This window comes from Protopterus annectens, chromosome 16.part0 (assembly GCF_019279795.1).
Source record: "Protopterus annectens isolate FY-2018-M chromosome 16.part0, PAN1.0, whole genome shotgun sequence".
NCBI classification, from domain to species: Eukaryota; Metazoa; Chordata; order Ceratodontiformes; family Protopteridae; genus Protopterus; species Protopterus annectens.
In genome coordinates, this window is record NC_056750.1 from 197,055,815 (window position 1) to 197,071,023 (window position 15,209).

General features: G+C 41.7%; 1 protein-coding gene across 1 annotated transcript in view; it reads right to left on the reverse strand.

Moving 5' to 3' along the window:
• Positions 1-15,209, reverse strand: part of LOC122790553 (von Willebrand factor A domain-containing protein 5A-like) — a 384,622-nt gene that overhangs the window by 252,588 nt on the left and 116,825 nt on the right. Inside the window, exon 4 of the mRNA XM_044058101.1 lies at positions 5,164-5,386. Coding sequence (XP_043914036.1) covers positions 5,164-5,386 — 223 coding nt within the window. The remainder of the gene's footprint in view (positions 1-5,163; positions 5,387-15,209) is intronic.

Sequence of the window (15,209 nt, forward strand, 5' to 3'; positions counted from 1 at the left end):
AGGGCAAGCTTTCCCCCTAGGGGCACAAGTAATTGGGCAGGGCTGGGCAGGATAACTGACAAGTCATTGTGAACTTTTTCCATAAGGGGACAGCTTACCATTCCCTGTTTTAGAGGTGGGGGCACTCCATTGTTTACATCTCTGCATACCCTGAGACTGTAGTCTGGGTGGCCTGTTTCCCTTGGGTTTGGTCTGAGAAGGGCTGGAAAGGACCAGGTTTTAGAAGGCCAATGCCTACTGAATCCAGGTGGTTGCACTTGTAAGAATTCTTTAACAGTTTGCATAGATTTTGCTTTTTCTTCCATCTTTTTAAGAACCTCTACTGCTTTGGTGCCAAATAAACAGTCCTTATTTAAAGGAGAGTCTAGTAATTTGGATTTGACATGATCTGGCAAGGTTTGTTCCTTCAGCCAAGCATGCCTTCTCAATACAGACCCAGTGACTGCAGCCCTGCAAGATGCTTCTAGGGCCTCAAAGCTACACTGCATAGTATGTTTACTAATTTGGTTTGCAGAATGCATTAGCTCTTGTAAATCTTTATTTTCTACACAATCTGGAAGTAACACCATTTTTTGTTTAATTAGTTCCATAATATGCTCTGGTACTTCAACATGTGAATGTGGCAATTCAATGCCCTGATGGCAAGAGTTGCAGAGGTATATACCTTCTTACCCCATCTGTCTAAAGCTCTAGAATCCCTGTCTGAAGGGATAGGAGTTTTGGCTGTAGTAGCCTTAATACCTTTAGGTCCCTGGAAAATGGTATCTGGATCCACAGTAGGATTCTTGAAGAGAAATTTGTGGGAATCAGGTACTCTGTAGTACCTGTCAGGTTTCCTAGGGGCCGGGAGTAAGGTATCTGGAGTAAGACTGGATTCCATAAAAACATCATCGACAACATCCAGGACAGGGGGTATGGCTAGCAGCCTGTGCTGAGGCAATTCTAAAAATTCACTTGAGTCTCTTTTTGGACTGAGGATAGTCTTGGCATTCCCAGCAGAAATGCTCTCTTAAAGTATGCAAGATTTCGCCAAAAGAAAAATCCTCTGGAGGGGAGGCAGAGGGAATGGATTCCTCTGCATCTGAATCCTCATAAGTTGATAAGGGCATGACCTGATAATTGGAAGGGTCAGAGTCATTGGACTCCTGGTCTGTAGAATCAGAATGAAACTCAATTCTTTGTCTCTTAGCAGGAGAAGGCTGGCTTCCCCTAATTAGGGTAATAAGGTCTTCAGCCATTCTAAGCATTTGCTTTTGTGGCTTGGGAGCTTGAGCATACGCTTTGGTCATCAGTTTTCTAGGCATAGTGCGTACCCTAGGCCTTAGAAACTCAGTAGTTTTAGCTAAAAACAAACTTGTCGGTTTAATTCGAACATTGGTAGGTCGAAATACACCCTCAGAAGCTGGTGCCTGGACAGCGGCTCCGGACCCATCCAAGGTAGAGACATCCACAGGTTCCATAGTCGAAGAAGCATCTTGCAGCATATCAGACTCCGAATGGGTCTCAGCAGAGACCTGCGAATCTGTAGAAGCAGGCATCAGGGGATGCAAAGGCGCTTCACTCAGTACTGGCGGACTAGCGACTAGCTTAACGGAAGCATCATCGGCAGTTTTGGACCTATGCAGTCTGTCTCTGTCTTTATCTTTACATTTTTTTTAGAAGATTGGTAGTCGGATGGCTTATCAAAGCCATTTCGGAATACGGAGAATGAGAACAGAAGAATTTAGTGACAAAGATAGCCCGACGACAAATGGTTTGGGTGTTAAACAAGGCACAAAACCAACAACGAGGGATGTCGTGGTCTGGGCCTAAACAGGTGATACAGTAAGAATGAAAATCTCTGTGAGGTATTTGCTTTCCACAGGCAAGACAATTGTTAACTATTTCTGACATCAGTTAGAGCAAGAAAAAAGGATTCCCAACGGGGTACTTAGCTTTAGAGGTCTTCAGGATTACAAACTCGAAAACGAAAATTTCAGGTAGCACTTGTGAACTGCTTCTGCTTCGGGCTCCCGCTCGGGAAGAAAGACTGATTTAATGGCGTTGGCTGCATGTTTTATACCCCTGATGACATGACGTCATGGAAGAAGCGACAGCAACTGATGCAGAAATCCTAAGACTCTGGTATTCGGGCAGACTGAGGGCTACCTGCAGGCAGATAACCCAAGTGTAATGACTGCAACAGTGAAACACGAAGAAAATCTGAAGTTCTGTATGAAGTAATTTAAGAATACCCGAGTTATGAAACAAACTTCCAGTACAGATTAGATTGAGTAATATGCATACATCTAAACAAAACATTGATCCCTGGGTTGGAAACTTGGTAAGCAATTATGAATTGAAGGAATCGGTGCTCCCGGTGGCCACTGACCTGGATACTGCTTTTGAACTCAGGAATTTATAAATTTGTGCAGACATATCACCCATCTGTGTGCTACTGCCAGAAGATTAAGGCAAGCTAAAAGTGAACTGACCATTACCTATGGAATGACAATTGATAACTTATGCCAATTCTAGATTTTGGATATATATGCAAACTAAAATGTAATCAAGTATGAAATTTGGAAATATACCATTTTATGACGACAATTAACCAACAGCACTGCTGTACTATGCTCTATAATACATCAAGTGGCAACATTAGGAATGATGCAGTACTGAGTATTCCAATGAAAAAGCACGATCCTAAATCAGAATTCATCTCACCACTGAAATATCACTTGCTGTGCAGTACTGCCAAAACTGAAGAGGGATGAAGAAACACAGCGCCAACCCAACACTTTTTTTTGTGTTTTTCGGATTCAACATTTTGTGTTCATGTTTGTATATGCCATATTCTTTGGTTCGGTACCACAATGCTTTGGTTTGTGTTATATAACCCTGCTGCACACCTCACAGATCTGGAAAAGGACAGGTTTATGTCACACAAGCTGTCAGATGAGGCCACTGATGAAAACAGACAACTTGTGCACTTTCATGATGGTGAGAAGCCGCACTCCTGCACTGTGATACTATGATAACTCCAGCAACTTCCTGATGATCACAAATTCACTTGTAATTTTCTTGTAATGGTGTTTAAATCCCTTCATGTCCGCAGTCCCTCCTGTTTTAAAAGAAGCTTCTGGTGCCTTACTAATTTTCATTGGTACCCTGTTCATCTGTGTTAGGGTTGCTTGAAATCAGAGGTCTTTCTTTTACTATGCTCCCCACCCATGTAATTCAATATTATTGTAGCTTCGTGAGTGTGATTCAGTGCAGTTTCAGGCAGTGTCAATAGCACCCGTTTTATAGAGCCTTCTGAGATACATTTTTCATCATGCATATTGAGCAGCATTTTAGAAAACATGGTTTGTTTGTTTGGGTCTTGCTTACTTATTTGGTCTATTTAACTACTGCAATATATATAAATATATATATATATATATATATATATATATATAGATATATATAGATATATATATATATATATATATATAGATATATATATATACAGGGACAATACATATGGTCTTGCCCATACCATAATCAGGCCATGTTCAGCTCTGAGTGGAGTGCAAGTCTTTTGCTACCTTTCTTTAAATCAATGAGTGGTCTTAGAAACAAAGATGGCAGTCTCAAGTGTTATGTTCATATACAAATAAAATGTAACTGTATTACAGTTTGCATAGCTTCTTGTAGTTGTGCTGGTAGAAATACAAGAAGCACTGCAAACAGAAAAAAAAAATCTCACAAACAGAACACATATATATCTGCATTCAAGCTAAAGGCAGTTAGAAAAAAAAACATTTAGAACTGGACATCACTGAGAATACAATGGCACTACTTAATGGAACTATGACAGTCATACTCTCAGCTGTCCCAGATTTTGCCTTGTCCTTCATAAAAATGCTGATTTTTTTTTGGTAAACTGCTGCGAGTTACATTCAGTCATTAAGAATTTCGTCCTTCTTATTGTTCAGAAAAAGCAAGTTGATGCAATACCTTTTGTTTCAATTAACTATTTAAGTGAACTGTAATAATAGTTAAACATTGTCACTGATTCCTGGCCTTTGCCCCCCCCCCCCCATTACTTTTGGTTTTGTACAGAATTCCTGCACAAAGAAGTTGAGAGGTAAGATGGCAGATGACTGAGAAGCAAGTGTAAGTTATTGTTTTTAGCCAGCTGAATGAACTACTGCTTCCACAGCAGGCTTATTGCAAGCGGCTAATTCCCCTTACCCCCCCAACACAGTTAACTCGTAGTTGACTTTGTTAAGAACAGGGGGTTTGGACATTTATGCTTTCGAATAAATGACATTCATAAAGCTGTCCTGGTGCCTTTGCCTGTACTTTTTTAATATCTGTGATGATGAGGATGACATGATGGCAATACTGTTAAGCTCTCTGCTCATATGTTGACAACTAGTTAGCCCTGCTAGAAACATACTATGAAATACCCATTTGTACTAACCATTACTTGTCAAGCAAGATGTGAGAGATCAGTAAACTCCAAAGGAACAAGACTGTAAATAAAAATAGCAGGAAGAATTCAGAGGCAAAACTGAAAACAGGAGTAGGCTGATCCATGGGCAACACTTCATCGTACAGCACTGCAGAGCTGAGTTCAAGACTGAAGCTGGGATGTCAGCAGACTGGCCAGGCTGAATGTGAATAACAGCTCTAAGCACAGATTTCCTGCTTGAATGGGTTCGTGAGGGACTGAAAATGCATTCCCAGTCACCTGGGGAAGGACACAGAGTGTTCATAGTTAACTATAACAGCCTAGAAGGACAATGTATATTTACATGGATGATGGGTTAACTTCACTGCATACCAATAAACAGCAGGAGAGAATTCGAAAAACCATCACTACAAGGATAGCATTACAGGAGCACTGAACTGGGAAGGGGGTGGTGGCATTACAAGGCAATTCCCAAGTTTGTCTGATCAAATGTCCAGCAAGTGACAGAAGATAGTTCAACAACATAGGTGACAGTGGAATGGTGGAGAGTTTGGCTCATAAGATTACAGGTAGCCCGGGGAGCAAAAAGAAACAAAATGAAAGAAAAGGAAGATTGAGAAAATGCAGATGATTTGACTTTATTAGCTGGATGCAATGCATGTAGTAAAAACTGCAGATCATGCAAGCTTTGTGCAACTTTAATGTTTAAACCTGCATCTTACCTGCTGGGGTGTATCTGGGATTGAGAACTGCAGGCAGGACAAAGCGAACAGCATCATCTGCCTCTAGCTGTAACTCCATAACGAAGGCGAAACCAACTGTAGCTTCCTGTTTAGGAGGAATGTTCCCAACAGTGCAGGTAAAAACATCTGAGGAACTTTCATCCTGCTCCAGCAGGAAAGCTTCTTGCCCACTGCTAATAGCATCATCATAAGTGTCCCGAGCCTGTAGATGACAAAAGGGAGGTCAAAGAAGGTAGACCACTGCACATTCATACCAAAAGCAATCCTACTCTCAGATACAGACATACGAATAAATTTTAAAGAAAACAATGGTCTGGAACATTTCCATCAGCTCTAATCAGGTGCTTCAGTCTAATCCAACGCAACAAGTCCCATTCATCCCTGTTGTATTTTCTACACATTACAAGATCATTTGAATCAATCTGAGTCACATCCAACTACTGCCGCTCTCAGGCATATTCCACACCTCAACTACATTCTCTGCAAAACAGCTTGCTAATTCAGACTTGAATCTTCTGTCCTCCAAGTGACATGATCCTCTTCTCCCAGTCCTTCCAAACACCAACCGCCATTACCCAGTGTTGTAACAGAACACCAGTATCACCACCCCTTCTTTATATACATGTTCCTCCTCAATCATAACAGGCTGATGTAAATTCTTCTGCAGGACCCCTAAGATTGTATGCACTGCTCCAGGTATGGCTTTACAAAGCAGAAAGTCGACATCCTCTCAGAGTTCATAGCCTCTCCTTGTCATATCAGTTGTTAATATGGGCTGCAAATAATTGAGTTTAGGGGTTTACTACAGTACTGTGCTCAGATCTTTGTTTTTCACACTGTTCTCTACATTCATTCCCTGCAATTTTTTTTTACTTGTAAATCAACAGGACCAGTTCTGATGTAGCACATCCAGAAAATGTCACTTCTAATGAAAATAAAAGGATAACAGAGATTTGGGGATACAAGTAGCATTACTCCTTGTACCCCTTTATGTACGTCAGTCCCTATTTGGGCAGTTGCATCCTGAAAGAAATGAAAAATGGCAAATCTCCTGAGGTATTAGGACAATAAATATCACATAAGGTTCCTCTTATAGTTACATAAAACTATTAGTTGACATATGAAGCACTGTAATGTTTCATGAAATGCCTCAAGTGATTCAAGTGATACACCAGTCGTCTTCTTCTTTCGGCTTTTTTCCGGTTAGGGGTCGCCACAGCAGATCAACTGTCCGCTCATGATTGGCAGTGGAGTTTTACAGTGTCGAGTTGCCAGCCCGGTGCCCAACCTTCCACAGAAGCCACACAAACGCACACACTCATGCCTAGGGCCAATTTAGAGTGTCCAACCCACCTACAGCATGTCTTTGGGATGTGGGAGGAAACCGGAGCACCTGGAGGAAACCCACACGACCACAGGGATGACATGCAGACTCCACACAGAAGGCACCCCAGCCAAGGATCAAACCGGAGAACCTCTTGCTGTGAGGTGGCAATGCTAACCACTGCACCACCGCGGCCACCCAGTGTGCTGTGGAAAATAAGTGAAGTCCAATTGTTTGCACTGGTTATGAGTATGGTTTGTCCTACAAAATCTTACGTTTCCTTAAAAGATGACTCACTTTGGGTATTTGGAAAGCTTGCAGTCCTAGTTAGAAGGAATTTACTTAAAGAGATAGAAGCTTAAAATTAGTAAAAAAAAATAGATAAATGATGTATCTCAGTAGTAAAAACCATGGAATGCACAGAGAAAGGTGACATCAGCAGAGAAGGAACTAATATTGATTTTGGGATAGTCATATCATATGACCTAATGGTAACCACTTTTTGTGTCTAGAGGAGCAGCAGGGAAGACTGAGAGATACTGGAACATAGAGGAATGGGCCCACCTAGGGACACTGCAAAGTTCTAGAGAGATCACTAGCTGCTATAAGAAAACATAACATTTGAAGCAGTTAAGACGGCAGCAGCTGAAATACGTCATGGTCTTATTAAATATGGATGTGGTGATAAAGGACATGCAGGTGTTTGGTGTGACAGAGCAAGATGCAAAGGACAGGAAGAAATGGAAACAGTTGATCTGCTGTGGTGACCCCTGACGGGAGCAGCCAAAAGAAGAAGAAGAAGATTAAAAGCCAGACAAAACCGCAAAAAAAATAAAATGGTAGAGGAGTACATAAAGTACTTTAAGGGAATCCCTGTAACCTAAGTATGTACCATCTTTCAAAACAAAAGAGAGATATACAAGAAAAGTAAGTTGAAGTATCAAGATGGATGGCTTATGGGAGATACAAGGGTTTTTTTACAGAAAGGTTAAAGATTATTGCAGACACCTTCCTGAAACTTCCTAAACAGGTAATTAGGGACAAAACAGTAACACAATTGAAAATAGAAGCGATAGGCACAACACAATGTTTTCACAGAGGTAGGAAGGAAAAAAACAAGCTGTTAGTTGCAGAGGATTTCTAACTTATTCAACAGTTAGGAAAACAGGCAGGCTAGCTCAATGATTGACAAGCCTGATATGAAAATCTATGCATCCCTTTTGCTTAACTTTCTATCAGGCAACAGGAAAACATTCTCTTGTAAACCATTTCTTAACATTACTCATAATGCGGAACCCTGCTAATCACCATCCTTCTAGGGAATACAGTATACTGCCACATCTGTACCATTGTCCAACCAATGTTTCATCCATGCTGTTCCTAGAATCCACTCCCAAGTCTTTATAATGAACCACTTCTATTTTGCGTGGTACAGTGCCTAACACTCTAAGTTCTAAGCAAGCAACATCCACAACTCCCTTCTTATGGAATACCCTGGTTACTCAGTAACAGGATATTAGATTTGTCTGGCATGACCTTTTTGATATGAAGCCATAAAACACCCTTCCAGTGCTTCACTGACTTCTAAATAATCTAAAATTAAGTGCGACGGTTAGAGTAACAAGAGGAGTAGCCAATCTCAGTCTTATTTCCTCTCATGAAATGGAAACAGCAACTGCCCTTTTCCACTCTTCAAAAATTTTTACCTCTTCCCATGCATCACTAAATCTGCTAAAGGCATTACCTATTCTCTCCTCTCAATAACACCTATTTTAAAAGACGAATACTCCTTTGAAGCAGAATATAAGCTTGAAAAAGGAAATCAGGACAGTTATCCATTTGTCTGGAAAAATGGCAGCTGGTTTAACAGCAATAAATTAAAGACGCTCCTTCATGAAAAAAAAAAGTGGTTCATACAGATCAAATGCCAATTAGTTGAAAGGAGAAAGAGTGTAATTAGCATGGAAATGGGCTACCAGCAAAAAAAAAAAAAAAAAGAAAATAGCAGTCAAGTTCAACAACATATCAGTAACATCCTAGGAGCACACAACTTGGGACAATTATACAAGGGCCTATATTATAAAGTCGAAGCTTTAGGTACTCCAATACATAAAGCTCGACACCTAAACAGCGAAAGGTGTAAACATCGAATGGCCACTTTCACAAATTTTTTAGTAGGGAAAGAATTCACTTGGCCGGAGGAAAAAAAAATTTTCAAACCCTAATCAATTGGGGGGCTTTGCCCCCAACACCCCCCATGTGGAGGGCTGTGCCCCCCACCCCCTAACTAAATATACCAACTCTGAGATTGCTCTACAGTGTAGAAAAGGACAGATTCATGATAATGACCAAGTAAATTCTTTCCCTACGAAAGAATTTGCGAAACTGGCCGTTCGATATTTACAGCTATCCCTGTTTAGGTGTCGATTTTTAGGTATTCGATTATCTAATAGGTTTATAGGTTCATAGGTTCATACTAGGCTATCTGCCCTGGGGCAAGTATAAGCCTAGCCTGATTCTGTATGGCTTACGCCACCCCTTGATTTGAGTATACTGTGCCCTTTTTAAGGTTTAGTTTACTGTGCCTCTGTCTAATAGTGACACGGGAGTAATCCCTGGGACAAACCTACGATCCCCCATCCACTTATCGAGATTCTTCTTGAAGAGATTCAGTGAGGTGCTCTGCCTCACATGAACTGGAATTCTATTCCAGAGTGAAGGGAGCCTCTAGGTTATGAACCTGTCCCTCCAGCAAGTTCTATTTATTTCTGTGCTGAGGTTCAAGTCCCTTGAGCGTGTGGCTCTAAGGGATTTAGATTTACTGAGGTGGAGCATGTCCATTAATTCTGGATTTGACATAGCTTTGTATGTCAGGCATAGATCGCCTCGAAGTAGGCGGTATGCAATTGAGTAGAGCTGGAGTTTTTTTAACCGAGCAGTATATGGCATCTGTTTGCGACCCTTGATCCTCTTGGTGAGATACTTTGGGGTCTTTCTAATTGCTGCAGGTGTCGGGTAAGGTACATCCCAAAAGGGGCATTGTATTCTATGATGGGCCTGATGAGGGATGAATAAAGGGGCACGATTACCTCTCTTGATCTAGATGTGAATCCCTTCGTGATGAGGTGGGCTATGTAGAAGGTCTTTCTAACCACTTTGGCAATGTGGTTTTCAAAGGAGAGATTGCTATCGACTTGGGTCCCCAGGTCCCTAATAACTTTCTCTGTACTTAATGGGTTTCCGCCTATGTGGTAATTTGTGGGCACATTGTTTTGCCAAAGGGTATGACTATACATTTTTTGGCATTTAGCTTTAAACCATGGCGCTGGCACCAGTTATCTGTCTCTGTGAGACCTTTTTGAAGGATGTTTGTGTCAGCTGGAGAGTTGATTATGGCGCCCAGTTTGCAGTCGTCTGCGAACTTGGTGAGCCATAGTCCTCCCACGTTTGCCTGTACCTCGGAAAAGTATATACCGAACAAGAGTGGTCCCAGGACAGAACCCTGTGGGATGCCACTTGTGACCGGTTTCAAGTCTGACATGGCTCCAGCAACTCTTACTCTGTGGGTTTTGTCTTTGAGCCAGTTTGCGACCCATCTTGTGACATAGGGGTTTATATTTAAGCTGGATAGCTTATCTATGATGCCCAAGTGGGGTATTGTGTCAAATGCCTTTGCAAGGTCCAGATAGGCTGTGTGGACTACCTTCCCTTCATCTATGGCTTTGGTGACTGTTTCAAAGAAGTCAACCAGGTTCAAAAGGCAGGATCTGCCCTTGACAAAGCCGAACTGGGTAGGATCTAGTGTCAGTAGGTCCCCAATGTCTTTGTTTATGAGCTCCATGATGATCCTCTCCATAGCCTTGCAGACTAAGCTAGTCAGGCTTATGGGGCGATAGTTTCCAGGGTCCGTAGAGGCTCCACCTTTGTGGAGTGGGACCACTGTTGCTGTACGCCATTCTGTGGGCACATATCCTGTAGTGAGGCTGAGATTGTATAGCTGTTTTATTTGAGGGATTAGTTCCACTAAAGTTTCGATCACCTATAGACCCTTATACAACTATATAATATACTGAGCAATCAGCAGACTACAATGTCCAGCTCAGGGGAGCATAAGCTGAATAGGCATCAAGTTAACAGGAGTCCATAAAAGAGGATCAGATGGACAGAGGATAAGTGGTAATGATCCAAACAAGAGATGTGTGACAACCAGGGGCTACAGTTTCTATAAACTCAAAAAATGGTGGAGAAGAGAGGGGGAATTATACAGGTACACAAGGTCATGAGGTGGTCTCATGGTGGAGTCAAACAAACAGAAGGGGACAGCAGGCAATTTACAACTAGAAAGGAGCAGCATTACTCTGGATACAAAAAACAAAACTACTTCAGGGAGAGAGTTATAAACATAAGGAACAAGCTCCCAAAATGAATGTTGCAGAAAAAAATCCATTTAGACACTCAAGATGACTTCATGAGGATAGACAAAAGAAGGAGAAGGTTACCGTTGAGGAACAACTGGACAGTCTGTACAGATAACTGGTCCTCATTTAGTAAGGTGTACTTCGAGCATAAGATTAAATAAGAGCATTCATAAAAGAACTTTAGTACTGTGTCATTGTGTTAATGAACTTAATTCTGATGAGCTTTTGTACGAATTTAAATATCTTTTTATCTTATGAAGAAACATCAAACAAAACCTTGTTTCATGTCCATTTAGATTATTAATGAGGATTTAATACTGAGTCACTCCTTACTTATCTGCTGCATCTATCTTTTTTCTGCTCAGAATACTTATATAACAGTAGAAGTTCAGCTCATAACAAAAGTGTCCAAGCTGTTTAATGCAGAAAGGTTCCCTACAACATTAGCTACTTATATGGCAAATTATGACTATGACGAATCCCTGGCAACAACAAGTGTAGACAGGAGAGGGGAAGGGTTAGCTACTTAGGGCTTGCTAAATATGGCCATACAAGATAATCTTATTTTACTGTCAGTCTGTTTGCAGTTACATGAAAACTGAGTGCTATGTGAGCTGGACAATCTTCAACAAGGCTGCTTATGGTGAGTAATGATAAGATTCAGAGATGTTTGCATTTACAAAAAAAAAAAAAATACTTTAGCTTGTCTTCGCTCACTGAAATAAATGTGACAATCTGACAGATGTGTTCTATTGTAGATACTACCACAGGCTCTGTCACTAGTTATGGCATTTTCAAGTATGGTATTTAGTTAGGTGAACATGGTATTACAATCCTGACCCAGAGTTTGGTGATCTTAGAGTTACTTACAATACAGAGGAGGCATAGGATATCTAAGGACAGAAGTACAAGTAGAGAGCTCTATCACTTCCAAAGAAGAAAAAAAAATGTCTTGTCATCTGCCCACTTGGACTCAGTTAAATGAGATTTGGACAGCTGGTCTCACTTGGTCTCATCTGTATATGATGTGGACAGCTTGACTGTGGTTAACTCAACTATGTCCTTTAAATTTGTGCCCAGTCTGATATTTTGATACTTACCCCCTGCTGATTAGTCATGATTTTGCCCTAAACTAAATTTCAAATTTGCAAAATGCAAGTCTCGGCCTCTGCAAGAGAAAGGCCTACTCCAGAGCAACCTCTCTGCTGCAAACCTAAACACTGCCTGCCCACAAGCACAAAAACTGGCATAAGATTTAAGATTTATAAAACTGAAATCTTCCTTTTCTGGGTAGCATTGCAAATCAGAAATTAATCATAAGATCACAAGATCATAGGAAGTTACTAGGCTAATGTCCCTGGGGCCCATACAAACCTAGCCAAGTTCTACCCTTATTTTCACAATCAGCACCTAATAACCATGTTCAAGAGGGATATAGGTGGAAACCCGAGATGAATTTACAGTTATCCATTCAATCGTCCAGACTGCATTTGAAGAAAGCTAAAGAGGTGCTCTGTTTGACATGAAGTGGGAGTCTGTTCCAAAGGTGTGGTAACTCCTGGGAGACAAATCTGTCCCTCAAGCAGGTTTTATTGATGTCACATACTAGGTTAAGGTGTTTAGAGAGAGTAACCCATGTACCATTTACTTGCGAATATGCAGCACTTCTAATAAAGCAGGGTCAGAGATTGCCTTATATGTTGGGTCAAGGCTTTTCCCGGTTAGGAGTCGCCACAGCGGAACTCCGGTCCACTAATGATTGGCAGTAGATTTTTGTGTGCCGAGTTGCCGGCCCTGATGCACAACCTTCAACGAAGGTACTCCCATTCACGCATCTCTCCACACAGAAGACACTCTAGCTGAGAATCGAACAGGACGTCTTACTGTGATGCGACAATGAGATTGCCTTATATGCAAGGCAGAAATTGTCTCTTGAGTAGTCTGTATGAAACAGAATAAAGTGATTTCAGACTATCCACATAGGACAGATGTTGAAGACCTTGAATTTTCCTTGTGAGGAACTTTTGTGGCTTATCCAATTGCTGCAGGTCCCTGGAAAGGCACATACCAAAAGTGGCATTATACTCAATTATTGGCCTGATGGAGGGAAGAGAACAGGGAGGTTATAACTTATTTTTTCAGGAGGCCAATGCCCTTACTTATGAGATGAGCAATATAGAATGCCCTTCTTACCACTGTGGGGGCACGGGGATCAAAGGTAATACTGCTGTCAACCTGTGTGCCCAGCGCTCTCACCACTGAATGCATACTTAGGGTGTTGCTATTGATGTGGTAGTTAGCAGGAACATCACTCTTACCTAAAGGGATTATAATACATATTTTTTGCATTGAGTTTAAGGCCAAGACTTAGGTACCAATCATTTGTTTGTGTAAGACCCTCTTGTAGGATTTTGACATCATTTGGAGATTGTATGATTGCTCCCAGTTTGCAGTCATCAGTAAACTTTGTCAGCCACAGACTTAGTTTTGCTTGTACTTCAGAGAAATAGATTCCAAAAAGTACAGGTCCTAGGACTGATCCCTGTGGAACACCACTGGTTACAGGTCTGCTGTTGGAGTTGGACATGTGTGAGCCAGTTAGCGTCCCATCTAAATATATAAGGGTTGATACCTAGCCGGGTGAGTTTGTCAATGATGACTGAGTGTGGGATAGTGTCAGAACGCCTTGGCTAAGTCTAGGTAGGCTGCATGCACAGATTTCCCCTCATCCTGGGCCTTGGTGACTGTCTCAAAGAAGTCCCCCAGGTTTAACAGGCATGATCTCCCTTTGACAAATCCAAACCGAGTAGAATCAAGTGTTTGGAGATTATCTATATCTTTGTTGATAGGGTCCATGATGACTTGCTCCATGGCCTTGCAGATATAGCTATTCAGGAAAATAGGTCTATAGTTCCTGGGGTCAGTGGAAGCACCAGCTTTGTGCAAGGGAATAATGGTGGATGTTCTCCATTCAGGTGGGACAAAGCCAGTGCTTCGACTATGACTGAACAGGTTACCCAATGGTGTTACTAATTCTTGTTGAAGCCCATGTAGGACACAGCGTGGGATGTTATCAGGTCCCATATATGCTGTGTTTCTGGCCTTAGACAGGGCATTTACGACCTGCTCTTTAGAGCTACACAGTACAGGATAGGTGGTATGGATGTCATGGGGTATATGTCATGGGGACAGGGGACTGAAGTTTTCACAGAACCTGCTGGCCAACAGGTTAGCCATGTCCACAGGCTCAGTATATGTGGTATCATTAACTACCAGTTTAGCACAAATCTGGGGCCTTCCTTTTAGGTTACGGATATAATTAAAAAAACGCTATATGGTTGTCCTTAGTTGAGGAAGACAATCTGGATTCATAGTTTGCTTTGGAGGACTTCACAAGAAGTCTTATTTGCTTGTTTAAGCTGAGGAGGGAGGGTTTCCAGTTTAGGGCTCGCTCCCTCTTACTCTTGGACAGCAATTTCTTCCTCTTGTTTTAAAGCCTGTTTAATGGCAGTTGTCCACCAGGCAGGTTAGGACCAAAGCAAGCTCCTCAAGGAAAAGCTATCAGGTAGAGCCGAGTCAATGCAGTTGTACATGTGTTTGTATAATGCATTGCTGTAGAACTCTGCATAGCTGCCAATTCAATCTGGGGGAGTACAATGAAGCTATTTATACAACCCCATTAGAGGTTCTAATCTGTTCTGGAGAAGTTTTTTAGTTTAATTGCTGCGGGGGGGGGGGGTCAGGTGCAATAGTTACTTCGAAAGAGACAGATTTGTGGTCAGATCTCACTAGGGAAGACCTCACAGTAGGAGTGCTACAGTGTTTCCCGGTATTGGTAAGCACCAGATTGAGGATGTTGGCACCCCTTGTGGGGTTGTCAACCAGCTGGTCCAGGGCACGGGAGTTAACGAAGTCAAGGAACCTTTGGGCAAGTGAGTTTGAGTAATTTACCCAGTCAATGGATGGGTAGTTAAAGTTGCCCAAAATCATAGTGTTTGGATGTATCTTGATAGACACAAGTGGATCCAAATAAGCAGAGTGGGTGTCCAGATTCATGGAGGGGGCACTGTAGCTGCAATGACTTTAATAGGTGTCCTAGCAACAGTTAATTGCACCTGAAGTGTCTCCAGGGAATCATACTGTTTAACCAATCTAGAGGTGTATTTATATGTAATGAATATTGACACACCACCTCCTTTAGTTTTCACGCCTTCAGTTTGTGGTCTGAAAATGTGGAAGGAGGTGTAACCCAGTATAGCTGGGGCGCTCTCCACAGCCTTGAA